At 42.0% G+C, this 26,607-nt stretch overlaps 1 protein-coding gene across 4 annotated transcripts in view; it reads left to right on the top strand.

Annotated features, from left to right (window-relative positions):
* cdh24b (cadherin 24, type 2b) overlaps positions 1 to 17,313 on the top strand; it is a 172,743-nt gene extending 155,430 nt beyond the window's left edge. For 2 of the 4 annotated variants that reach the window (XM_088085100.1, XM_088085101.1), the window contains exons 11-14: positions 2,068 to 2,388; positions 5,355 to 5,562; positions 7,710 to 8,199; positions 9,497 to 17,313. In XM_088085100.1, the coding sequence (XP_087941226.1) occupies positions 2,068 to 2,388; positions 5,355 to 5,562; positions 7,710 to 8,199; positions 9,497 to 10,558 (2,081 nt within the window). In that variant the 3' untranslated portion in view covers positions 10,559 to 17,313. Of the gene's footprint in view, positions 1 to 2,067; positions 2,389 to 5,354; positions 5,563 to 7,709; positions 8,200 to 9,261; positions 9,438 to 9,496 lie in introns of those variants that run through there. The other 2 variants (XM_042497571.2, XM_088085102.1) reach the window with 2 other exon arrangements.
* Positions 17,314 to 26,607: the final 9,294 nt, after the last annotated feature.

Genomic DNA, 26,607 nt, shown 5'->3' with positions numbered 1-26,607 from the left:
TTTCTTACTTGAAGACAAGATAATTTGTATACCAATATATAAATGCTATTTTTTTCAATTACGCATCACCCGTGGAATTTCCCTTTAAATAAACACAGGCATGTCTGCAGTGAGTGTTTCACACCATTGTTTGTATCCTTGAGGCCTAACAAACATGCTGAATAAAACATATAACATTTTGCAAAGCTGAAGCTTATGAATATTTTGAAACCTGCACCATTTACTGTGTGGCACATCCCTGATTACATCAGCTAGGGGTCCTCTTCTTTTCCACCTCTTGCTGTTTTGCTTCACTTTTTGATGCATTAGCGGACTGTCAATCAGTTAAACTGAGGGAGTTTTACAGCTCAGTTGCAATACACATTTGCGTTCCTGGCAGGAATAAATATCAAAACATTGCTCCAACGGTGGTAAATTTAACTCACTGACTGTTATTTGAAGTCATGTGTCATGTTGCTGGAGATTTCAGTTGTCTATCAAGCTGTTTTATAACAAAAAATAGAAGAAGAAGAAGCAGTATTATTTAGATTTTTTTGGGCACTTGAGGGTGCAGAAAAGCACAATATTGACACATTTTCACCTTGAAAAGTCGGTACCATTAATTCACGTTAAAAATCTCTTTACACATCCAGCAGATCAAGAGGCACAGTAACATTTATCAGAATTCATGTCTCTGTCCACTCGATGAATGTCATGTATTCACTCACCTTTTAGCTTTGTTTTGGTCTCCACCAGCTGATGAGGGAATATTTTGCCTCCTATCAGCAGCTAAATGCTCTGATATGTTCACCAGCTATTAGCAAAGTAAGTAGCACAGAGTGGGTTTTTTCAGGGCTTTTTCACTGAAAACAACTGTGGTTGGGAATGAGGTTGATCATGGAGTGCTGACTGACAGGGTTGCAAAAGTTGCGGGCTGTACAACCAAAACAGTGAGCTAAAATGTAATAAAGCACTTCACAGAGGTGAGGGGAACAGCAGAGTCAGGTGATAATGCTCTGTGTGTTTGGCAGTAAGAGCCACCCTGTTTACGTAACATTGTTAATATAAAAGTATTGATTGGCACAAGTTTAGGCAAACTGCACTTTCCCTGATGGTGAAAAAAGTTGATCTTGCTCTGTGGATTTTGTCCCCTGGCTCTGCTGTCTCGCGGTTATTTGGTAACTGTCAACTGATTTTTCTTGAATCTGATATCTAGCGTCTGACAGTACTGTCACGTTCAACGGTATGATTTGTAATTCCAGTGGCTGATGAGCTAAGAACTCATTGGCTATCATTCGCATCATTGGCCAGCTAATTGCTCCTAAACTTGGCAGAGCCACGAGGAGCGAACCTGTTCTGGCTGGTATGTGAATCTGGAGGATGAACTCACTGACATGTGGAATCAAAGGCCTCTTTGATGTGACATCCAACAGCAGAACAGAGAAAAAGAAGAACATGTTCTGTTCTTGATATGGACAGCTTGTCTGACAGATGCATGCTGCATTATTTGCTTTGTTAAAAACGGTAATGATTCGATCTGTGATTCGGATCACAGAAGATTATGTTGATAATTCATTCATGTTGATACTGCTATGCAGTGCCTTTCACGCTGATTAAATACTTTCCTACCTTTCCTCCACTATGCTTGTGTGCCCTCTTATCTGTGACCTTAATTTTTTCTGTAGCCTTTTGCTTTTAATTCAAAAGACATCCAAAAAGATCTCCCCCGCGGACACTTCACAGCTCTTTAGCCCAAAGGTAAAAGGAATCAGATCAATGGAGACCAAAGCATCTTTGTTGTTGCTGCTCTCTGTCCCTCTAAATTGTTACATGTGAGTCACTATTAATAAAATCTCAAAAAAAAAAAAAAACTGATATGTGTGGGTTTATGATGGTTCCAAATCACACCTGCCTCATTCCTTTGTGATAACAATCAATCACATATTGGTTGGAGTCACAAACTTGCCAACATGAGCACAATGATGCATGCCGATCATTTCACAATGGTCACCTCCTGCCACCATTCAACAAAAGAAAAATGGAAAATTGCAAAACGCAGTTAACAATGGATGAATTGTCTTCCTCCAGGTCCCACAGCCAGCCTGGTGCTGCTGTCCCAGCTCCAGCCGCTGTCCCGTTCCGCATCCTCCACGCTGACGCTCTTTGTGCCGCTGGTCCTGAGGGACGGGACGTCAGGACTCACCAGCACGGGGACGGTCACCGTGTCCGTTTGTCCCTGCCTGAGAGGAGGGGCACGGGCCGGGGAGAAAGAGAAGGACAAACAAACGGAGGGCGAGTGGGACTGGGAAAGAGAGGCGGTGTGTCTCCCTCAGCAGTCCACGCTGCCCTCCCCTGGGCTCAGCACCGCCGCCCTGCTGGCTATCCTGGCTTGTGTCGCCACACTCCTGGGTAAATACTTTGATACGCAGAGTTTATACACACAGATAGTGATGAGATCAATATGAATTACCTTTTGTCCCTGGAAAGACCCCTCTATACGGACATCATGTTTTTACCACAGCACTTAGCATTATTTATGAAGTTATATCATTAAGATTTACTGCCTGTAAAGGAGTCTAATGCTAATCTACAAATAAAAAGATGAGTAAATAGTGTTTAGGGCTGTTTACCCTCCACTACATCCCCCGTTGCTTAATCTGCATATGGAAATAATGTAGGCAGCAGCGTAAATATTTTTCTTAGTCACAGCTGCTCAATAGCGGGGTTTACTTTTCCTCACAATTTTGGTCCAGTTATCTCCTCTGGCAAGGTCAGCACTAATCACTGCTAAAATAACAATTCTGAGTGATTATCCGGGCCCTCCGGTTTTTGATAGCGGCATAATAAAATGTCACTGCCACCTTTGCAGAAACTCTCAAATGCTCAATTGGATAATGTCTAGGTGCTGAGAAGGCTTTGGCTCGTGGCCAGCGTCATTGTCATTTCTATTCAGTCTGTTGGATCACTACTCATGCCTTGTTGATAGGGGCATTATCATTCTGGAAGAGACCAGCTCAATCAAGAAGAAGGCGCAACATGGCGTGAAGGTGATCATGCAGAGTGGCTTTAGCTGGAGTTTAGAATTCAGCCTTCCAAGTGACAAGGGCATAAACTATACCAGGGAATACACTCAACTTTGTAAGATTCGCCTGAAGTTTGGAGCTTTAAAATAGAGCTCCAGTTTTATGCCAGGACAGTTTAGTTTTTCTTGTCTATAAGAGGTTCATACTAATCCCGAACAGTATAACTGGGCCCTGCACAAAATGCCAAATGTTCTTACAGAAGCTCCGACAACAGCTCTGTCAGGATCCCATCTGGTTGTTAAAAAGGGGCTTGGCATACATAAGGTGGATATCAAGCCATTTCTCTCTCCATGGCTGCTGTGAAGAGAGAAATATGTGTTAGTTGTGGCATGAAGGCGATCCCTCAAATTGTTTTGAAAGATGAGAGATTTCCCACTTCTTTCAGGAATGATTGCATTAGTTCCATGGAAATCAAATCATGTCATCTCCAACAATATTAAGACTGTAGATTGACTCACTGCAGCAGCTTAAACACCTGCTGTGCATCCGTATAGAGACACAAGCACCTAGCACCACACATCAATGCCCTCTTTTCAGCAAACTGTCTTGTTTGTTTGTTTTGTTTCACATTAGAATGCTTATTTTTGCATTTCCATTGTCAAAAGTTGAGAATGATATCAATTGAACCACTCAATTCTGTCCAGTTTTTTTGTCAGCCCTCTGGTAGGTATATAGCACACTGATCCAATCCTAGAGCTAGAGACACTATAGTCCATTAATGGGTCAAGAGAGAGCACACAAAATGTCGGCGCACAACCCCGTTCTGTGCATGGTCAACTAGGTGCGGTTTCTCCTTTGCATTGTGAGTGAAGAGGAAGTAGAGCAAGGATGTAGCAGTGAGGAATTAAAAGGTTTTTCAGCTTGCTTCTCAGTGCACTGCTATTTAGGGTTTCCATCACAGGTCGAAGCATTGCAGGGCAAAATGTAAAAAACATCCAGTAACAACCCCACCTATATTTAGGAGTACTGTCTGGGATGACAGCACCAAACAGACCTGGGGTTTAGGTTCATGTCTGTACCATTTCTAAGGGTACTATACCAAAAAAGTTTGATGGAAACGCGACTCAAAACAACCAAAAAGAGGTCCTTCAGACTGGATCTAATATAACTGATTTTTCATGAACTCCTACCCGAAACAACGATTGTCCAATCAAATTGTAGCAACTGTAACTAAGCACAGTAGGTCTGATAGCATTTGGATTACTCTGCATGGTGAAAACAGTTTGGATGGAGTGCTAATAGAAGCGACACAGTAACCTTTGAAAACAAAACCACAAGAGCAGAAAGCGTGGAAACTGCCCTAATGCATGCCCCAAACAAAATTTGGCAGGTCTGCCTTACCTACAAAGTCAAGGGGCATGTCATCAGCTAACAACATTATTTTATGGAGGTTCAGCTTAGAAGAACCAAAACATCCATTTAGTGATAACCAAGATGTCTGTGTATCAGACTTTAAAATAATGTGGGATTCTGTCTTGCTTGAAACTTTACAGGTTCATATTTTAAAATAAATCAGCCGGAAATGTTAAATAGTCGGCTGGAGACCAATTTTCAACCAAAGACCCATTGTTTGAGGAAAGGTGTTGTGAATTCCGAATTTTCGGGTGTAGTGACACTTAGTGATGAGCCATGTATTCTCTCGTCTTTTTTTTAATATGTCCTCTGAGTCTCTTTTGGATCATCTTTAAAATGATGGTCATTCTTGACTGGGTCCAAAAATTTGGAATCATGGTGACCTAGAGTCTTTATACAATAATCCCATACATTAACTATAGAAAAGTGTAATATTTCCCCACTTTCTACATGACGAGTTTAACAAAAATTCTTGTCAAACAGTGCATGACTGTAGCAGAACAAATCCATCTTTGCAGCTGGATTTTATCACAGGTAGCTTTGTTGGACAAGAGCCACTATAGCTTGGGTCTTTGCCCACAGCCATGGGTCAAATGTAGCTCTCTTTGCTTTGGGAATATGGAATAAGAGTGTTGGAGTCATGGGAGAATAACGCGGCCATTTGCCTGACTGGAGCTCAAAGTCAATTACACAGTGGAGGCATGTAGTCTGCTGATATGATATACCGGCCCTCTAACCCAAGGCCTCTTCTGTATTTGTTTTGTCTCTGTGTCTCACCTCTTTGTCTGCCTGAACATTCCTCCCTGGCTCGTCCTCTCCTCTTCCTCCTTCCCTTTATTTCCCCTGTGACTCCTGCCCCCTCCCGTCTTGTTAATCATTCTTTTCCAATTTCTCTCCTATGCCTCAATATCTTTTATTCCCTGTGTCTCCCCTCTGCAGCGGTGAGTGCCCTGTCACTGTCGCTGCGCCGTCAGAAGCGCGACTCCCTGTCACCGCTGGAGGAGGACGATGTACGTGAGAACATCATAACGTATGATGACGAGGGTGGGGGCGAGGCCGACACGGCTGCCTTTGACATTGCTGCGCTCCAAAGTGCCCCGCACAGTTCACGCTCACGTGGCTATCGCACACTGGACAGCAGGAATGTGTAAGTAGACAGTATGTGTTTGTGTGTGTGTTTGAGTGTTTGAGTTTGTTTACATGGACACATATAACCCCTGTTGTTTAATTGCATCAAACCTCATGGCTGGGCCTTTTATTATATGCTAAAAGGAAGTTTGGGAGGAATAAAATCTACCCCTTCAGAGTAAAAGCTTTCATCTCAGTCCAGCACTTAATTGATCCCCTTAAGTAACTGATCGAGTCTTAACTCTCAGATCATATCAGTCAGCGATCAAAATGCTGAGACAGAAGGCTATCAGGCTCTGCAGTCCTGGGAGAGCACTTTGTTGTGCTCGTTTTGTTAAAGCTCGTTTATGTTCTGCTACATCAGAGAGTTGTTTGCACCCACTTTGATGTTCCTGTGAAACATTGTTATTGCCTTTGGACCAATAATTAGCTCCGACGAATTCATGCAAAGCCATATGGAGAGGCCATAAACAAGTACAAAGGCTGCATTTAGTTTATCGAAAATTGCTTCTCGCAATTTATGGAGGTGGACACAGTGACATGAAAAACCTTTTAAATCTAATGCAATCCATTGCAATATCCTCGCAATAAAAACTACCTTTGTGCTGTTTTTAATGTTTCATTTTTCTTTACTGTGTCACAGCGGAGCAGATAGTTAAACTTTATGGTAACTTTAAGCGGTGGTTTGTGGTTCTGTTGTATTGTGCTGGAAATATTTTACACAGACTTTTTACCAAATCCACACATGGATTTTTGTTGTTATAGGGACTAGCAGCTGTTCTGAAATGTCTTCTGCAGCTCTGGGGAAAGCTTTTGTTAAGTCTAAGAAAGTAACCCTAATGATGTCGTCAGGGTTATCTTGGCTTAGTGACTACAGTTTTTTAGCAGAACACCTGCATTACAACAGTTTATAATTTGGTCTTCATACTAGAGGCTAAAAGTCAGAATAGCTTGGCCTTTGATGCATCAAGTTTGACATTTAAAAAAAAAAAATCTGTCTGCAGAGCTTCCCAAGTGAAAACTAAATTTAAAAAAGACTCTAAAGTACTCCTATTATTACATTATTCCCACCTGGATATTTTTTTGCTTATGTGAACAAATGAACAGAAATACTCTACAACATGATATGATGCTATGATGGTACAACACCACAAACTACTGAATGTCATGGTGGGCCAGCAAGTTATTGTACAGGTCCCATATTGTAAAAAGCCAGATTTCTTTGTCTTTTTTTGTTATAAAGCAGGTATAGATGCTATATTAAAATTGTGAAAGTATCAAAATGTTTAGTCCATAAATACACACTCCATAGTCAGACACTGTGCCTTTAAATAAGCCGTTAGGACTTCCATGACCTTGTGATGTCACAACTATTCTATATAAACGTAGAAACTGCTATTACAGTGCTGTTACAGTCATTACCCGTCTGCAGTGACAGTGCAGAGACAATGAGGGGGCAGATGTCCAAATACCTGGAAACACTCACAATTCAGAGCAGACTGGTTGGAAGAGACGGGCGTTAAAACGGAGCATTTCAGAAAATGGGTCAATCCAGGTATATTCAGGCTGATAGCATAAGAAAAAAAGTGTTTGGTGAACATTAAAGTATGTAAACATGTTCTGGTAGAAATCTAAAATACAAATATGAACCCGAAAATGGGCATAATATGGGACCTTTAAGACATGTTACAAACAGCATTTAAATGAGGTAGAAATTTAAAAAAAAAAAAAGAAAAACAACCAGTCATATACACTCAAACTCATTTCAGCCTATGGTGTATCTATAGTCCTATGGTCATGTAACTCCAAGCAAATCATTGGCTCTTTCCATTCCTAACTTATCTAAATGCTGTTTGTGTTATGTTTTACAATGACCCTGATGAAGGCCACAAGCCGAAATGCATTGGTCTTTTATTTAAGTTGTTCTAAATACAACAAGTGTTGCTGGTGTTTCTATGCAAGTGATTTATCTCCCCTTGCTCCAGACACCCTCACCCTGTTTTTACCTTTCAGACATATGCTATTTATGCACAGTGTCCCAGTCTGATTCACGCCAGAGACCTTTTTTCTGTCGCTCTATTGTTTGCTGTCAAATAATTTCTGAAATGCCAAAAAAAGAACCAGACTTCCCAAAGATAAATTGAGATTTTCCTTTGTGTCTTGCAGACGTTATGCCCATCATAACCAAGACAAAGCTCGCACCTACAGCTGGGCCCAGAATCCAGGCATGGATCATAACTACTCAGGACCAGGAGGCCCTCTCTATGGTCGCCTCTGCTACAGCAGCCACACCTTACCTGTTCTCCGCCGCACACCAGCCGGGACATTTGAACCAGGCCTGGCAGAACTGGGATACCGCTTTCCTGGAGGGCAGCCAGACCACTCTCTGGTCATCCAGAACCAGGGGGCCATGGTGGGGGCCATGGAGTCCGGGGCGGTGTACATAGCTCCTACAGACCTTAGCACAGGAAGCCGAACAGGGAGTCGCACAGGAAGCCGTGATGGGACTGCACCCCAAAGTGGGGTAAGCACGTCAGACGGAGGAACGCCGAGGACCAGTGACAGCCAGGAGAGAGGAGGAGGGACAGGAACGGCAAGCAACTGCACAGAGGGCAGCAACGAGGACAAAGTGAACCACAGCCAAGATGTGGATTGGGTAAGCATCACTGTGACCCCACTTTCACACAAACACACAACTTACATAGTTCAGCTGATCTTATTTGACCCTAAATCTGCCGACCTCCCTGTGATAACAATTTCAGTTCTGTTCCTGGTAAAACAAAAGACATCTCACTCTTTTAACAAAAAAAGCACTTAAGTGAACATAAATGGATGGCGCACAGTTGCCCATTCACGTTAACATCGCAGCCTGTTTCACCACTGCCGGCTGCAGCGGTGTCACTCAATACTGGACAAATTTAAAAAATTGTATTCTTCATTAGACACAAAAACATGGGATATGGGGACCAGGTTCATAAATACCAAAGCTACCCTTTAAGTAATTTTACTGCTCCATCTGGTCTACCCAGTTTTTAGAGAAATGATGAGAGATGTCAGTTCAGAAGATTAATCCTGTTATTGTCTCCATAACAGTGTTGTGGGTAGCATCCCAGTTAGCTATTTATTAGGATGTTGTGTTTCAGGTAATGACACCCTTTATTCTGCAATGTGCAAACGATGCATACTTGAACATTTGGCGTGAAACTGGCATCTGAATTAATTCTGTGCTACAACACTCTTTAAAGTGGATGGATGGATGATGTTTCAGGAAGGAGAAAAGGTGATAGACATTGCATTGAATAATGAATTAAAATGGAATAAATTACTTGATTAATGATAGATGGCTGCATTGGAGAAAGCATTAAAATTAAATGAATGACTTTATCAATAAATTAAATAAGCAAACGAGTAAGTAAGAAAGTAATTAAGCAAATATAAAATAATTATTAAGCTTGCGTTTGAGCTGTTATATCATATTGTGGCAGTGATTGGAAGGCTGTGATGTTTTTCATCTCTGGATAGTAGCAGAAGTGTCCAGGACAACGCTGGCGGAGGATGACGATTCAGACATATCAGCACATTTATATCCTGCTCTTCATTATCTTTTCTATGTTTTGTTTTATTTATTAGGCCATAGCAAGGCTGTCTGGCCCTTCCTTTATTTAATTTTCAAATATTTTATCTCTCGATCACTTCCCCCTCCATCTCCCTCTCACAGTGCAGTGTTAGCTCATTCTAGTGTTCAATTAATATCTACGGCTTCTTCCAACTCTGCCTTTCTTCCACTCTGTTCTGCTCGCTGTCTCTTTCTCCTCCTTCTCAATCACTTTTTTTTATGTCCTGCTTTTTTCCATTTTGGGCAAATCCCCCCCCACACATCTACCTGCTTTTTTTATGGCTCTCATCGAATGATCCTCCATCCCATTTTGTGTCACTGGAACCAAACCTAACAGTACCACACCCTCCCCAAGCCCCAGACTGAAACCACTCGTGCTCGCCTACGTTCCCTCCAGGTGCAGTCGGAGACATTACCCCGGGAGCAGCACCTCGTCATGACCCGATCCGGCTCCATGATCGGACAGGGTCACGGCGGGGGAGGATGGGTGTGCGACTCGGCTACCCTCCCCATGGCGGGACGCAGGGCCTCCCGCGCGGGTTTGTCCCCGAAACGCACAAGCTCTGGCCAGGCCGAATCTGATTCCAGCGCAGGAGGAGGAGGAAGTGGTGGAGGAGGAGGGGGAGGGGGTAATGGAAACGGAAATGGGGGCACAACCACAGATGGACAACCTACCAGTGGACGCAACTACGCCACTGTGCTGCAGGGGGAGGTTTCTGGACAGAGGGACTACCCCGGCAGCTTGGGGAGAGGAGGACTAGAGATGGGGAGCAACTTTGTGGTGGCGAGGCCAGACAGGGAGGGCGGAGGGATATCATCTGTCTACCCAGAAGCAGCTGGCTTTATCGGGGACTGGCGTGACCGGGTTGGTCTTGGGGGGTATGTTCTCGGCAGGAGGGATATAACCCCCCAGCTTTTTCCCTTCCCGGGGCAGCCTCGGGCAGCGTACGGCGGAGTGATGGGCTTCGGGGCCGGCTGGGTTCCAGGAATGGAGGCTGCGAGAGGAGCTCCGGGGTCCGGGGGGCCCTCCTTGGCACTGAGGGTGGGCGAGTTCCTACGCCTGCGTCTCGCCCAGGTCACTTTTGACCCATCGCAGCCACCGTACGACTCTGTACAGGTGTACGGCCTGGAGGGCACAGGGTCCCGGGCTGGATCCCTCAGCTCCCTGGAGAGCGAAGGAGAGAAGGATCCAGAAAAGGAGGAGTGGGGGGCGGGGCTGGAAGAGTGGGGTCCCCAGTTCCAGAAATTAGCTCAACTCTTCAAAGACAGGGAGAAAGAAAGGGAAGAGAAGGAAAAAGTCGATGAGGGTGCCAAAACGGAGAAGGAAAAGAAAGATGAGCTGGAGAAGAAAGAGAAAAAAGAGGGAGGTGAGCAGGCAGGAGAAGAGGGGAAAGACTGAGGAAAGATACAAATGAAACAAATAGGGGCAAAGGGGGTAAGAGGGAATGGGAGGATGATGAAAAGGCAACCAGAGCTAGAATAATGTGAAGAGAAGTTAAAGGAGAGAAAGATGAAGAGGCAAAGTAATAAAAAGAGACAGAGAAAAATGAGCCTAGGGAGGGAGGAGAGTGCGAGGGCAGGGGGAGTTAGTGATTGATGTAATTTAAAGCAATAAGTGTTGAAACGCTGATATGGTTGAGCACAGATACTGAGACAATGCAGAGGCTGCTTCTGCTCGGGGCAGCAACAATTTGTTAAACGCTTTGGACAAAGAAAAACAACCCAAACATCCAAGACTCGATTTAATTCAACTCTCACGTATGGAATGAGAAAACAGCAGGAAACAAGAAGAAAGACGTTTTTCTCGTCGTGTGTGTCGGTCTGCTCTTTGTGTCGGCACGTGTGTGTGTTTGCGTGCGATGAGAATGTGCATATGTGTGAGTGTGTGCGTACGACGGCGCAATAGTGGCAGGGAGAAATCATGACGCCCAGAGACAATTTAAAGATGAGACTGGCGACTGATGATACGTAAGCTGCGCCATTAGTTTCCGGGACAATGTGCAAGAGTAAACATTTAATGAGGAAGTTTAGAAAGTAGGATAACACGCAGGGGGATGAAATATGTGTTGGAATATAAAGCAGCGGGACAGGAGATGGATGTATAGAGAGAGAAACGGCCAGGGAAAGTGAGACGATTGTACAGAAACTGTTACTTTTATTCCATCTGCAGTGGCAGAAAAGTGAATTATTCAGCTCACTACTTCATTCCAAATGAAAATGATGAATCATTTAAATCCTGCAAAAGATTCTCCCTCCTCTCAGCCCACGAGGAAAACAGACATTGTGAAAAATTTAAATGATTTAGGGATGTGATCCTCAACCCCCCCCTTACCCTCCACCCCTCTCATCCCTCCAGCTTTTTGTAGTCGAGTGTTGGTATGTTTACAAAAGATTTCACACACAAACACACACACACAGACACAAAAGAACTGACGCACACCACACGGCTTTGATTGTACTACGGTAAATTATAAAAGCAAACCCATCCACGAGTATTCCATCGACTATACGGAGTAATGATGACTCTATTATTCATCTCTTAAATGTTTTTATGGAAGAAGTCTCCTATTTTTTATCCCCGCTGTAGTCTCTCTTGACACGTCTCGAGGACAACGTATGCATGATTTTTTGAAAACAACAACAAACCTTAAAAAGGCAATCAATTCCGTTTTGAACTCTCGTACCTCCCAAATGAAAATTTCCATAGATCTGTAATGAAATTATAAGGGAACAACACCACAGAGACTCCCGCGACAGGCTTTTTGTTCTCGCTAAAGGTCAGGATGCAAATGAGCTGGAGTTTTCAGCTGGAGTGCACTTTTATACTGTGTGATGTTCAATAATAGATAATGAAAAATGTCAAAGATTACAGTTGTTTTATAAGATGTCAATTAAACAAAACAAAAGATACAATGTTTGACTGTATGTAAACGCATTTCAAATGTAAATACCACTGAATATTATTGCTAAAAGAGAGTATATAAAATGGAAAAAAAAATCTAAAGCAGAACTTGGAGCACTGTTGGGACTATCTGTATGTACTGTAGATTAGAAACGAGCTGGATTTAACAGCTTCCCTGGACTGAAAACAACACCATGTATTCAACACCTGTGTAACAAGTGAACAGGTTTGTGGTAGCGCTTGTCTGAGATGGACAAGCCAGAGATTCAATTATACATGTGGCCTCTGGCAGAAGTTTGTTGTGCAAAATATTAGTTAGAGGAAGCCTCAGAACTAGCCCGTCCCTGCGAAGGATCCCTGAGAGACGAGGCAAAATTCCCCTAATGAAAAAAATTCCCCAAATCTGGGTTATTATTCTACAAAAGTAAAATGATGTGCGAAAGTGGAATTTGTAATAAGTTTCTGGGACAGCTCTGTCATAAGTGTTGCACTGCCTCAGAGATATGAAAGTTTTATAGATAGTTACTTATCTCTAGAATATAACAAACTGCACATTTGAGATTTTTAATAAAAGTATGGGAAAGTGGCTGTCCATCAAATGTCATCTTTCATGCATTTCAGGCAATGCAGGTCAATGACTGTATTAATGTTGCATTTTACTCTGCCTCGACCACTACGTAGATCTGAAGCCAAGCATGTTCTCCCCAGCAAATATTTGTATGTGGGGCCCATGTGGGTAGTAAATAGGATGAGAAATGGGCTTTATATCGGATTGTCCACGGATTCCGAACCCTCTGAAACCTGGATACACATCAGTTTTCTTGTGTTGCACTTTCCCAAGTATTTAACCCTGAGCATGTTGGCTTGATTTTGTTTGGAAACAAGGAAAAATAAAAAGAAATAAATATAGATTTGAATTAATTATTACTATCAAATTATTTTTCAAAATGGTCAGTAAAAATGTCCCCAAAACTACATTTATAAATATTATGATTATTAATTCAAAATTACAGTAAAACATATTTTTTTAATGGGACTTTTTTTTAAGTAATTTTCCTGTTTCATTATTATGATTTATGTTTGTTTGTTAAATTTTTATTATTTAATCACTTTTTAAATGTAATTTCCTGTTAAGTGACTTACTGCCTTTTGACCATGTTTTTTAGAACTTAAGCCTATATGCGTGTTTCAAAGTGGCTTGATGCCATATGGGTGTGGTTAAACAAGTGGGCCACACATGGGTGATGCTAAGGCTATCTAGGTATCAAGTGGTTATGGGTCCAAAACAGGCATCTTATCTGGGGCCCAGTTTGGTAAGCTCACTTATGTGGGCAGTTGGCATAGAGCCATTATAAACCCATGGAGAATCCTATATATTTATTAGCCCATTTTCTACCCACATGGGCCCCACATAGAAATGCTGGCTTAGATCTAATTTTGTGGAATAATAACAGTCAGATTTGTTGAATTTTTGGAGTCCCGAGGGGAATTTTGCCACTAATCTGAATGTGGACGTCTTTGGTGTGCCATCGCAGAAATGTCACCATTTGTCACTGGTTCACTGTAAAGCCACCCACATAAAGTCAAGCTGCCAGCTTTGCTATTGTCCACCATAATCTTGTTGTCAAGGTCTGCTTCTGTCAACACTTAGTTAACCAATCAGGAAGTCAGGCTGCGTGCCGATCCAGACCCATACACACCTCTTTACCCTTTACCTGAGCCACAGACTCGTCCATACAGTGCCACTGTGCAGACTGGATGGTGTCAGGACCAATGTACAAATACTGCACAATAACTGGAGAGGAGTGAGAGGGGGGGGGCACAGAACCTCTGAGGCTGATCGGATTTATAAGTTGCTGATCAACAATACCTCAAAACCCTAAAGCTACTTAAACCTTTCATCAGCTATGTAACACTAATCGAAAGTGACATTTGAGCAATTAGACACTCACAGCAATATACTGTGTGAAAAGATTAAAGGCTAGTTCTTGTTTATTACAACAGGGGCGTTATTTTCATAGTTTTTGTCATAATTTTTATCGGGAATATTAACACTGTACTCTGCAAGTTAACAGCTGAGATCTGGGACTAAGAAACATCACTTTAACTGTAATGGGGCAAGAAACACAAGTTTATAGGTCTTAAATAAAAGGTCAGCCAAACTGGTTCATAAGAGAAATACAAATACAAAAACTGTCTTTCACAGTGCAACTTCTTAAATCTGATCTGCTGTACTAGCCGCATGCACACACTGTTCCTTGGCAAGATTATTAGAAAGTTTTTGACCCCATTAACTTTACGTTCTTTCATGTATCCTAAGTGAATCGGATAGCTATAAAGTAACTAAAAAGCTCAGTGTGAATGTGTATGAGAGAGACTGAAAATCTATTCTAGCTACATGTTGAAAAGGTGTAATTACATCTGCCTCTCAGACAAATATATAATTTGTAGTCGTCAGTAAGCAAGAAGCCTCAACAGGGTGACACTGGTATTAAACTGATATTAATTGTTTTCCCTGTCACGTTTAACTTAGAAGTTTCATTTATAAAGCACTTTAAAAGCAAACAAGCTTTGTACCAAAGTGCTTCACAAAGAAGGACAAACACTGAGACATATCAGTTAGATGAATAAAGCAAGATTAAAATAGAAGCACAATTTAAACAAAAAAATAGAAAAACACATTAAACACATTAAAAGCCAGAGAATAAGTGGGTCTAAAATGGATATTTTGCCAATTTTCAACCAGTTTTTGTACCATAACAATGCAAGTACTATGTGTAAAGCTTCCCTCTACCTTACCAGTGCGCAGATCTGTGTCATCTGGCAGGTTTCTAATGATCCGAGGGCTGCTGCTTGAGCTACAGATTGTACTTTATGCCACAGTACACAAGAGAATAGTAGCGATCGAGAGAGATAGAGAGAGATGCCCCTCTTTCTTTTTCTCTCCACTCTCAGATCAAACTCCAATCAAACTGTAGAATAAAGCTAAGCTGATCAAATTACCAACCAAGATTCTGCTTCCATGTTGCCTGTTTCTCACAGAAAATGTCTCCAGAAACTTGTTTTAGCTCACAATTTAACTGTAATTTGAGAATGTTAGTTACCAGCCAACGGCCATATTGTTTCCTGCTTCCAAATGGACAAGCATCTCAACACCCACCAGAGGGGGTGTCAGTCAGTTGAGTGCGGGACATTGCATTCTGGTAGTTTTAGGATTTTTACTTCATGATCAAACACGCCCTTTTTTTCTTTTTCTCTTTTTCTCTGGACATGTAGATCCAGTTTCAAAGGTATTTGTGTCTTTCTAGTGCAAAGACAGCCCAGTTTTATGAGAAGACGATCTTTCCAGCAGTGAGATGCATCTTAAATTGCATCTTGAAAGCATCAACAGACTTAGCCTGTCTAATGGCCTCCGGCAGGCTTTTTTCAAAGTCAAAGAGCCACCTCAGAAAAAGCCCTGTCCCTCGCCGTTTTTTGGATCTGAGGAGTCTGGTGGTGCTGAAAGGCCTGAGAAGTTTTTAAATATATGTAGGTTTAAGACCACGGAGGGATTTTTGCACAATGAGAAGTAAGCAGGTTTATTCTGAAATGGCCACTGCCGCTCTAAAACTAACCTGATTCTTGATCATTTCAGACTTAATGATATTTAGAGATCATTTAAAGATGGAAATATTAATCAAGGCTCTTTGACTAAGATTGCTCTTTCCTCGTTTTAAACTATTTGGAAAAGGCAACAGTAAAAGACTTCCTAATTTCTTAAATGTTTAATAATCAGCATTTATATTTTTTTCCCTCCACACACAAACCTTTTTAATTATTTATTTTAAGGTTCCTTTATTTTCCTTTAATTAGTTAAATAGACTAATTTTCATCATTTAAGATTTAGGGCTGAATTGTTCGGAAGTTGTTCGCCATATGCCAAAAAAGAAACAAGTACTTAGATTATGACCTTTGCCAGTACTTAGTCTAACAAGTCTAATTACTTACAGAGTCATAATTATAGCCCCCTAACCTAACACAGGCATTTCTTTAACAACCTACTGGGTTGCCTGACCAAGATTTTCTTGCCCTCTCACTTTTTTTGTAGCAATGCTTTTTTGATTTGTTCTTAGCAATTAGTTGGGTGTGTACAGTGTTATGATATCTGATAGAAATGATGATCAAAACTACATAAGCAAGACCCAAGTTGTAATAAAACCGAATTATCCTTTAAACCTCATTTTATTGGAGTAGAGCGTTGGATGATTTAGAGTGGATGCAATGACTTGATGTCTCGAATGATAATTTCACTGGTAAACCTGAAATGACTGCCAAAGAACTTGGAATCATTCTGTTATGAGAATGAGTTTTGTCGTAAAAAGCACTAATGTGCTGCTTCTCCAATGAATCATCTGGGCAACGTTTTCTTTAGCATATACGTGGAATGTGCCAACTTTCTCTGCCTCTCCACACACACACACACACACACACACACACACACACACACACACACACACACTCATAAGAAAAACTCATTTTCATAACAGTTTGCCAATTCTGGGCCAGCCATTGCAAAACCAATTAGCATCGGTATACCAAAAAGTGACCTTTCTTGCCCCCCAATTATGTGGTTTATTCCACCGTCTTGATTGGCTCCAGGTGTTTTCATCTCTGCTGATTGGTCTGATTCAAAGTTCTGATGTGGCTGATTGGTCAGGATCAAAGCGATGATCCTCCTGATTTGTCTTATTTCAGAGTTCTGCAGCGCTGCGCCGACTAAACCACTTGACGGTAGCTGATTATCCCACCTCCTGAGCCCGGCAAATTGGTTCAATCAAAAGCGTGATTAGTTGAATCAGTTGTTTTAAATAGAATAAAAGCCTGCAGTCTCTGCAGCACTCCGCGGCTCCTTCTCACTCCTAAAGCTAACTCAGATGCACCAACCCACAGTGACTGACGAAAACGGTCCTGTCAGGCCATTTGTCATGTCCTTCGTCCCCAAAAAAAAACTCTCTTTGCTAAGTCTAGGTATCTCAGCTTTTAGATATATTGATATGTAGCTTAAAGGTGCAGATTAAAGGTCGTGACCTCCAGAGTCCTTTCAACTGCAAACAGATCGACCCTGTGGGTTCTGTGCCTCCCCGGTGACTTCATTGCTCTTGCACGATGTTGATACAATTCCACAATTGCGTGCTGAACAAAGTGTATTTATTTCTGTTGTACTTTTTCTTTTTGTAAATTTGAATAAAAAAGGAACTATTTCAAAGAGATGAGTCAGACCTACTCTGTCCTCCTTTCTGCAGCCGCGCAAATTTCAGGATAATCAGACTTCTGCTGCTTGAGTGTGTGTGTGTGTGTGTGTGTGTGTGTGTGTGTGTGTGTGTGTGTGAGAGAGAGAGACAGAGACAGTAGGAGAGCACGATTGAGAGATGCTCTGTGCGGTGCATACAAATGTGTGCACACCTTGTGAGCATGTGTCTTGTTGTGAGTAGGTGGGTGTGCCTTGTCAAATTGGCCCCTTGAAATTTCCAAACCTCAGACAGCGTGTGTGTGTGTGTTTATGTGTGTGTCTGACTGCAGGATGAAGGAACACCTTGTCTGGTCTGATCCAGCCCGGTGGGGGGATGTGAGGTCAGTAATAGAGGACAGACGGAGAGTTCTGCAGAGCAGTCACGCTTTCAGACGGAGGGGAGGGGGCTCTCTGTTTGTTCGCCGGCATAAAAAAAGCAAAAAAAAAAGGACATGTTGAACCCAAGAGCAGCAGCAAATAGAGCAAACCTTACAGCTGCGACCAAATAAAACAAGGCCCTTTACCAAATCCTCGCAGCTCTCCTGTATTCCGCGGGCCTCCGTCCTCGGCTGAATGATGGATCGGGGAGATGTGCGCCATAGCTGTGTGACTGAATAGCTGGTTAAAAAGATTTATTACAATAATCAAATATGAAGGAGGGGATTATTTCTACATGATGGTTTAGAGAATGATCGTGTTAGCTGGGTCTCCGCTTGATTACAATGATAATACCCGCCTCAAGTCAGGAGAGGGAGAGAAACAGAGGGAGAGCGAACAGATAGAGAGAACCATATTAGCAGTTAATATGCAAGTCTGTTGCGTTACATAAAACTGTATTTGTGATTGGGTTAGAGCTGATTCTGCTGAGCGCCAGGCAAAAAAAAAAAAAAAAAAAAATGCTGTCTCTTGTGTGTCTGCGCATTCCCATAATGATGAGATTCGTGGAGCTGACTTGCCCCCTACAGAAGCAACATCCTGTATCTAAAGAGGATGTGAAGTCGGTTGGAGGCGAAACACAGCTTTGACTCGCTTTAACCCCCTGCCACCAAACTGATACAACTTGTAACTGCCATCCTTATCGATTTACGCCGCCTATATGTGCGTTCATCAGTCTGCCCCAAGCATCAACACCGCAATGCAGCAGTCGTAGGTGAGTTGCTGCTGTCATGGCACTGTCAATAATTACAGCATGCATAATTGATCATAGTATAATGGCAGCGCTGGAGATAAAATGAGCTCCGTTAAAGGCGTACACCAGGGAATCACTAACTACTGTACTGGAGAGCTGTGCATACACACTCAGTGTGCTGCAGGATTGCATCACAGGATGCACGAGTTGGTGTGTGTGTGTTTGTGTGTGTGTGTGTGTGTGTGTGTGTGTGTGTGTGTGTGTGTGTGTGTGTGTGTGTGTGTGTGTGTGTGTGTGTGTGTGTGTGTGTGTGTGTGTGTGTGTGTAGATTCCTCATTCTGTTTGAACCTTACTGACACGCAGAATCCCTCTGGCTATTCAGCACAGTGGGAGTGCTCCAGTGTGTGAGCGCAGTGTGTGTCTATGCTTGTGCATCTTTGCATTTTAAGTGCGTATAGGCTTTAAAGGCTTGGAAACACAAAAAACGTGTAGGTGAATTTCAGCAGTGGGCGAGTTTAATTCCGTGAACGTGATGACTTCCTGCCCCCGTGGTTAACCCTTTGAAACCTAAGCAAATCGGCTTGATTTCTTTCAAAAACATGGGAAGAAGGCAATGAGCAGTGGAAGAAAATAATTACCCAAAGATTAGAGAGAAATCTGTATAAAGGTACAAGAAAAACACCTGATTATTAGCACCAAAAAAGAAAAAGAGAATTAAAAAATTAAAAAAAGCAAACAGACAAGAAAATGACCTAAAAAAGTGCTTAAAAATCTGTTATATGATTTTAAACATGTAACTGTAGACTGCAGTTTTTGAAGAAATTCTTGCTGTGAGTGATAAATGTTGAAAAGCTGACACTACACTGCATTACTGGTGTGAATGTATCAGAAGAAGGTGAAGTAGCATGAATAGGTAAAGGTATAATTATGAGTGTCATTAAAATGTTGAATAGTACCAATGATCTAAAAAAATGAGATGTGGAATATGTTAAAGCTTTAAGAAAAGCTGATGCTATACTGCAATGCTGGCTTAAATGTGTAAGAAGAAAGTCAGGAGGAATTGTTGAAAGAGTGTAAAGAGGTCTCATTCATATGGATATCATTGAAATGTTGAATATTACCCCTGAAAAAGGGGCAGTTAACTCGATAGATGTTGAGCTTTAAAACCTGAGCAAACTAGCTTGATTTTTGTCAGAAAAACATGGAACGAAAGCAACGAACAAATTAAGAAAAAATTCTCTAATCATTAGCAAGAAATTCATTAAATTACAAGAAAATTAACTGTATATCAGCACCAGAAAGGAAAAAAAGAAAAACAAAGTAAAAAAAAGAAAATGACCTTAAAAAAGCTTAGAAATTATAATAATTCTGCAAATAATTTTAAATATGCTATTATGATAATTATAAAAACATTTTCCCAAGTGTTTTTCTTTTTTATCCAAGACATTAAAACAATCTTTTAAATCTACTAATTTCTTGCAATTTATGAAACATTTCTTACCAAGTTGTTCATTGCCTAGTTCCTCATGTTCACAAAGGAAATTTAACCAATTTGATCAATTTTCAAACACATTTTTCAATACCCTGTTTGAGAAAGGTGCAGATCTAGAGCCAGGTTTCAAAGTGCTGAAATCCACCTGGCCCTGTGGTTTTAAGGCCGACCGTGGTTCTTGTCTTCCCTTGTCTTTCTTCCCTCCTCGCGCTCTCTCGCTCATGCGTCTCGCTCGGGAACGCTCCCAGAGTTCACTGGCTCATTTCAAGTGGAAAATTAAATCTTCATTAACAATCTTAATTAGAGTTCGATCTCCCCATAGCAAGCCGACAGGGAATCCATAGTGCAACAGGGGGAGACCTGGAGCAGGGAGTTGGTTTCGGCAAAGGTGCGGGAGGAGGGTAGGGATTAGAAGGGGTAATTAGTGAATGGGAACTTCAGGGTAAATTACACAAGAGGTATTTACACTTCAGAGGCAGTGGGAAGGGATGGAGGAGCTGGATAATTAAAGTGGCCTGCTGGTTGGTGATGGACACTGGGATGAGAGTTGTACGTGCGCGAGGTGTTGCTGCAATCCTCGTTTCTGCATTGTTGGCAAACTCCGGCTCAGAGGGAGGGGAGGAGGGGAGGAGAGCAGGGTTAAAGGGGCCGTTATTAGTCAGAAATCTTCATTGGAATTGCTTCTTGTCTTGCTTTTGGGTGACATGGTGTTACTTGAGGCGACATAATCCCTTATCATGCTCCCATAAGCATAGAGCATTTGCCTAATACCAGACAGTAATCATTCAAAGACACTGCTAAGCATGCAGCCCAGCGCTCCCTCTCTTATCCACATTTACATACTACAGCACACTGTTTAGCCACTGCATGCAGGGATTGGGTGCTAAATAAAACAATTATGTTTCAGCATAATTAAAATATGCATTTAAAAAGAACAACCCAGAAAAGTCACTTTTCTTGCAGCTCTTTTCATTTCTGTCAGTAACTGATGTCTTTTCTCGCTGTAGCTCTATTGTGGTTATCTATCCTATCAGAAACCATCAAAATCCCACTGCAGTCCTCTTTGTGGAAGCAATGAGCTGAGGAGAGGAGATTTTTTTTGTGCCGGAGGGAAACCAGGACTAGCCTGAGACCTAATCCTGTAGCAGGAGGCCCACAAAGGCAGCACCGGCCTAAGTAAGACTGTATTTTCCCCTTGCAGAATAGACAATTTGTTTCGGCTGTCCGGCTGCTGCTTTATTTGCAGAGAATGTTCAGATACACGTGGCAGCAGAATATTTCTAAATGGTGAGGGCAGGAGATAGTGTCTGGACCTTGGTTTTTTATTTATCTGCTCCGCGCGGTTTCCTGGGAGCTGAGCCGGTCGACTGCTCCGAGCAGGGTGATCATATCTGCTGTAATGTTGTTGTGGCGGCTCGAGACTCAGGGGAGAAGTCTGCGGCTGTGTCTGTGTGTGTAGATATGTGCATGTGTTGGGAGGTGACAGACTCTATTTACACAACTGATCATTAGAGGCAAAAAAGAAAAATAGAACATGATAACCAATTACAGACACACAAACATAGAGTGCGAGAGAGAGAGTTAAGTGCGTTCATTAGCCCTCTGTGTCAGATTGGTTAATTGTTCAATGAAGTGAGTGGAATAATAAGTTGAGGGGGATGTTATGCCGTTAGTGGAATCTTCATGGGGATTTATTCTCATCAGCTTGGCCTCTTATTGTCCTACATAGATCATGGAGGGAAGTTAACAGCTGAGGGCGGCAGAAAAGGCAGAGACAGTGTTTGGTCAACTGCCCACTCACTAAATACCAACAGACACTCCAACAGTGTGTCTGACCATTAAGAATTCCCCTGTCATCTGGCTGAATTTTTTGATGCAGCACTTGAGCCTTGCCGAATAAACTCTATCTGTCCGTCTGAGTGAGCACAGCACTGGGCGAGCTGGAAATATACTGTTTCCAGTACGGCAGTAACAATAAAAATACGACAACAAATAGGCATTATATACAGTTCTATCATTGAAAGGGGTACTCCAGCATATATATCTGTCAGTGATGTTAGATTTACGAGCAAACTTTCCATTTTGAACCACTTTTAATTCAATCTGCAAGCAGTAGTGAATCCAGAATCCTACTTTTGTTTGATACATGTACAATTGTGCATAATAGACAGGTTAACTTCCAAGAGACTCTAGTTCAGCGTGACTCTTGTTTAGCGTGACTCTCATTCAACGGGAATTTCGTTGAGCGCAAATCTTGCTCAGCGCAACTCTTAATCAATGCGACTCTCGTTCAGCGCAACTCTTGCTCAGTGCGACTCATTCAGTGCGTCTCTTGTTCAGCGTGACTCTTGTTCAGCGCAACTTTAGTTTAGTGCGACTCTAGTTCAGCATGACTCTCATTCAGTGCCACTCTCATTTTGTTCAGTACAACTCTCGTTCAGCACCACTCTTGTTCAGCATAACTCATTCAGTTCCATTCTGGCCAACTCTCATTTAGTGTGACTCTAGTTTAGTATGACTCCCATTGTCTCAACGGGACTCTTCTTCAGTCTTGTTCAAAGCAACTTTTACTTTGAGCAATTCATGTTTAGCAAAACTCTCGTTTCATTCAACCGGACTCTTATTCGGTGCAACTCTTGTGTTGCTCAGTGCAATTCTTGTTCAGCGCAACTTTCCTTTCAGTCAGTGCAACTTTTGTTCAGCACAACTCTCATGTTGGTCAACGCGACTCTTGGTCAGTGCAACTTTCGCTTCATGCAGCGCAACTCTCGTTTTGTTCTGTGTGATTCTGGCGCAGTGCAACTCTTGTTCAACACAACTCTTGTTTCTATCAATGTGACGTTTGTCCAGTTTGATTGACATTCAGCACGACTCTCATTCAGGAGCCCACACCCACTAAGCTGATGACTGAGTGAGCCGCAGCACAATGCACACATTCACTGAGCCGAAGAACAACAGCCACTTTTAACTGAATTCACAAAAGGTATCTCCTTGATGGCTATTTTGCTTGTGTTTATAAGATTGTGGCATGCAACAGAGTTGGTAATTTATTACACAAAGAAATGAATAGAGCTTGTGGAACATAATCTCCCAGCTCTTCCAGCTGGCTGGGGGATCAAAAGTGTCTTTAATAGGTTGGTTCTCTATTAGCGGGTAAGTAACACAACCATGTAACTAACATAGAAAAATCAGTCCTCTCATCACTAATTGTTGAACTACTTGTTTGGTGTAAGGACTCGACTCTGAGTCTCTTTGTCCTTTGTACCCAACTTCTTCTGTTTTAACATAATTTATAAATTACACTGTCAGTATTTTCCATTTATTCTACATTTGTGTTCATATTTTTGCTTTTTATATGCACTCTATGTAGATCATGGATGTAATGATGCAGACTAGGGAATATTGTTTCCTAGAGTCATGACGACCTCTGTGGTGGTGATGTAATGTTCTGCCCATTAATTCACACGTATTTCTATTAATTCTCCATTATTGTGCTTTTACAGGGCCTGGATTTCCTTCACTTCCTGGGGGCCTCTGTAGTTTGGGGGCCATTATGCTACAATCAGCTACATGACCATAGACTCACGATTCATAGTGAGTGTCTGAATTATTTAAAACATAAAATGTTTGGAATCAAAACATCACATAACATATGTAATGGAATGCAATTCCATAAATCTGTCTAGCGAGGAAAAATATTACTCAGAAAGATGTGGACACTTCAGAAGTCCTTAACATCTCCTTTCATTTTGTCTTTAAATAGCGTTAAGCTTGTCAAAACAATCTCTGTTTTATAGTTTCACATATTAATTTGGATCCTTTTTTTCCACCTCTCAATTTTTAGATATGAGTGAAGAATTTACTCCCCAACATCTGTGATGTTTATGCCTACAGCATTTATCAAAATGATATATTTTAGATGCGTTGCACCCCATTTGTATCAATTTCCCCCAAATTCAGCTCGACTTATTTGATTTCTTTGGAAACTTTGGGATTTCTGCAAGAAATAAAATTTACAGTAATGGGTTGTACAGTATGAGTTCATACAAAGAGTTCAGCAGACCGACAGAGTGAAGAGGCCTACATAACCAAATCTAAGGATACAATCACCACCACCCATTCATCTGTAATTCTCACAATATGAATGATTAAAATTGACAATCATCAATAAAATAACTCAACAAAAAAGACACATTTAGAACATGCCCATGCCTGCCCAGTCACCTAGTTCCCATTCAGTAATTTTCCATCCACCCTGGTTTCCCGCTCCTCAGGATCAGTCACGCCCACCTCATCAAGGCAACTCAGTTCACCTGTTCCTGATTACACACAGCCAGTATACAGACCAGCCTCACAGACACCTTTTGCCTGATTGTTCTTTGCTGTTCCCATGCAAGACTTTCCCTGACTCACCTGTATGACTTGCCTCCTTGTTAAAATCCTCAACCTTCTGTTTCTGACCATAAGCTCTGCCTCCACATTCTCAGAGTCTGTTTTGCCTTTTCCTCTTGGCTGTGTAGAGTTTTTTCCCCAGCGGCTGTTCATCTGCCTGCGCTAGCCTTTGATGTGGAGTTATTTGCCATGTGGTGGCCTACACCGTCTTTGTGTGTGCGCCACAAAGATTACTCACCGTTATCAGTTCCTTAACTCCTCGCTTGGCCTGACCCACCTTCTTCCTGCTTGTCACTGGTGTCTTTGTGTCTCCCGTGCGCTTATCTTTGTTGGATGTCATCTCCTGCTCCTTCATGGTACAGCAGCGCACTACTGAACTGCAGGGGCGTGTCTAGAGAGTGGCCTGGGGTGGCACAGGCCACCCTTTAAATCTGATTGGCCACCCCATGTGCCACCCCATTGTGACTGGCTATCTGCCCAGTCAGTTTGAAATGTTGACAAGTAAACTGAATTTTCGTTTATCAGTGCAATTCAGTCTTAAACCTGAGAGGGAGTAATGTCGCAGAGTACCAGAGTAATGTCTAACCTTCTACCTTCTAACCATTTTACAAACAAATAAATTGATACAACTATTAAAAAGTTTGATCTCACAGGATTTTTTTTGGCACTTGAATGTTGTTGGAACTTGATACTTTCTAGCATGCTATTTACTTTTGGAGGAATAATTTCTTTCAAAAAGTATGGAAGCTCTAGTTTGAATTTGTGTGGTGTCACTGTGTTGTGTTGTGTTGTGTTGTGTTGTGTTGTGTTGTGTTGTGTTGTGTTGTGCTGTGTTGTGTTGTGTTGTGTTGTGACAACACTGCAATGTTAGTAATTAAAGTAGGTATAGATGGTGGAGACAAAAATGGCAAATTAAAGCTATGTCAATGCGTGTGCACACAGCAGCGCTCGCACTTCATGCCACCCCTGCATACGTCCGAGCCCCACCTGGTCCACCCTAGTAAAAAACATCTGGACACGCCACTGCTGAACCATCTGTTATGTGTGCGCGTGGGTCCTGCAGACGCCAGTAACTCAATTGCCTTCTGCTTTGGCGTGGCCTGCAGAAGCTTTTGGATCAATCCTGAGCCTCAGGAGACCCCAATTTGGGGAACTGACATTTCCTGTTGCTCATCCTGTGTTCTGCTAAGAGGTGTATTAAAGGCTATTACGAACCGTCCTTTTTGTCAGTGGTGCTGCATCTGGGTTCAAACCACACCTGTTACAAGAACAACATAACACCTCATCAAATCCAGTTTTTGCTGACTTTGACTTGTTAAACTTCCCCCCTTCCTGCAGTAATGCAGAAGTGCACCCTGGGGAGAACACACACTCATCTGTTATGTTTGAAGTCAGAGGTGCAAAAGGCTTAAAAATGTCAATCTCTCTGTCTTTTAACACCACTTACCAGCTTGCTGTTACTGTAAATGGATCTTGAATGAAGCTGTGCATGCAGGAGTGTTGGCTCCTCCAGCTTCACACTGTTTCTGAGTTCATGACAATAACAGTAATGAACTGACTGATGTGCCATATTGTGCTAAATGTAGGGCACTTTATTAAAGCATCGACAGTTCCACTGAAACTGAAACCGCAGCATGTCCAGCATCGCTTACATAAACAGGCCCAGCCAGCTGAACACTTCAGTGTGAGTCTGCTGCCACCTGCTGGACTGATATCTTTTGACCAAAAAGTTGGATTTCTTTCTCTGCTTATATTCATTCAGAGACTGGTCTGGAGCCTGTCCCAGCATGCACAGAGGGAACACCCTTCACAGATCATCTGTTCATTACAGAGCTAACTCACTCGTACAGACTATCATTCACACTCACACCTTTGGTCAATTAAAATTCTCCAGTCGGCCTGAATGGGCTGCACGTCTTTGGAGTGAAGGGAAAGAAAATCCAATCCCACAGAGACTTAACGGAGCAGACGCAGGGCCGAGAAATCAAACCTTCTTTTTGCGAAATAAGCACACAAAGAAGTCAAGCTCCAGAACACCCTATAAGAATTTCAATTTGTTCGAAGAGTTTGTTAAAATGATTTATTGCATTAATCACATCTGATGTGAGGGTAGGGGTTCTATGTGCGTGGTGCTTTCTGGATCTTAATGTCATCATAGGAATATCATATGTCTGTAACAATGATGAAAAAACAACAGCATTATGCCATTATAATGTTAGTGTAAAATGACATTTCTAAACTTAAAGTCCAGCTCTGTGTCCTCC

The sequence above is a fragment of the Plectropomus leopardus genome, chromosome 12, assembly GCF_026936395.1.
Source record: "Plectropomus leopardus strain MGB_pleo_1.0 chromosome 12, ASM2693639v1, whole genome shotgun sequence".
Lineage (NCBI taxonomy): Eukaryota > Metazoa > Chordata > Actinopteri > Perciformes > Serranidae > Plectropomus > Plectropomus leopardus.
The sequence above is the reverse complement of the archived record's forward strand: the minus strand, read 5'-3'. Positions and strand labels throughout refer to the sequence as shown.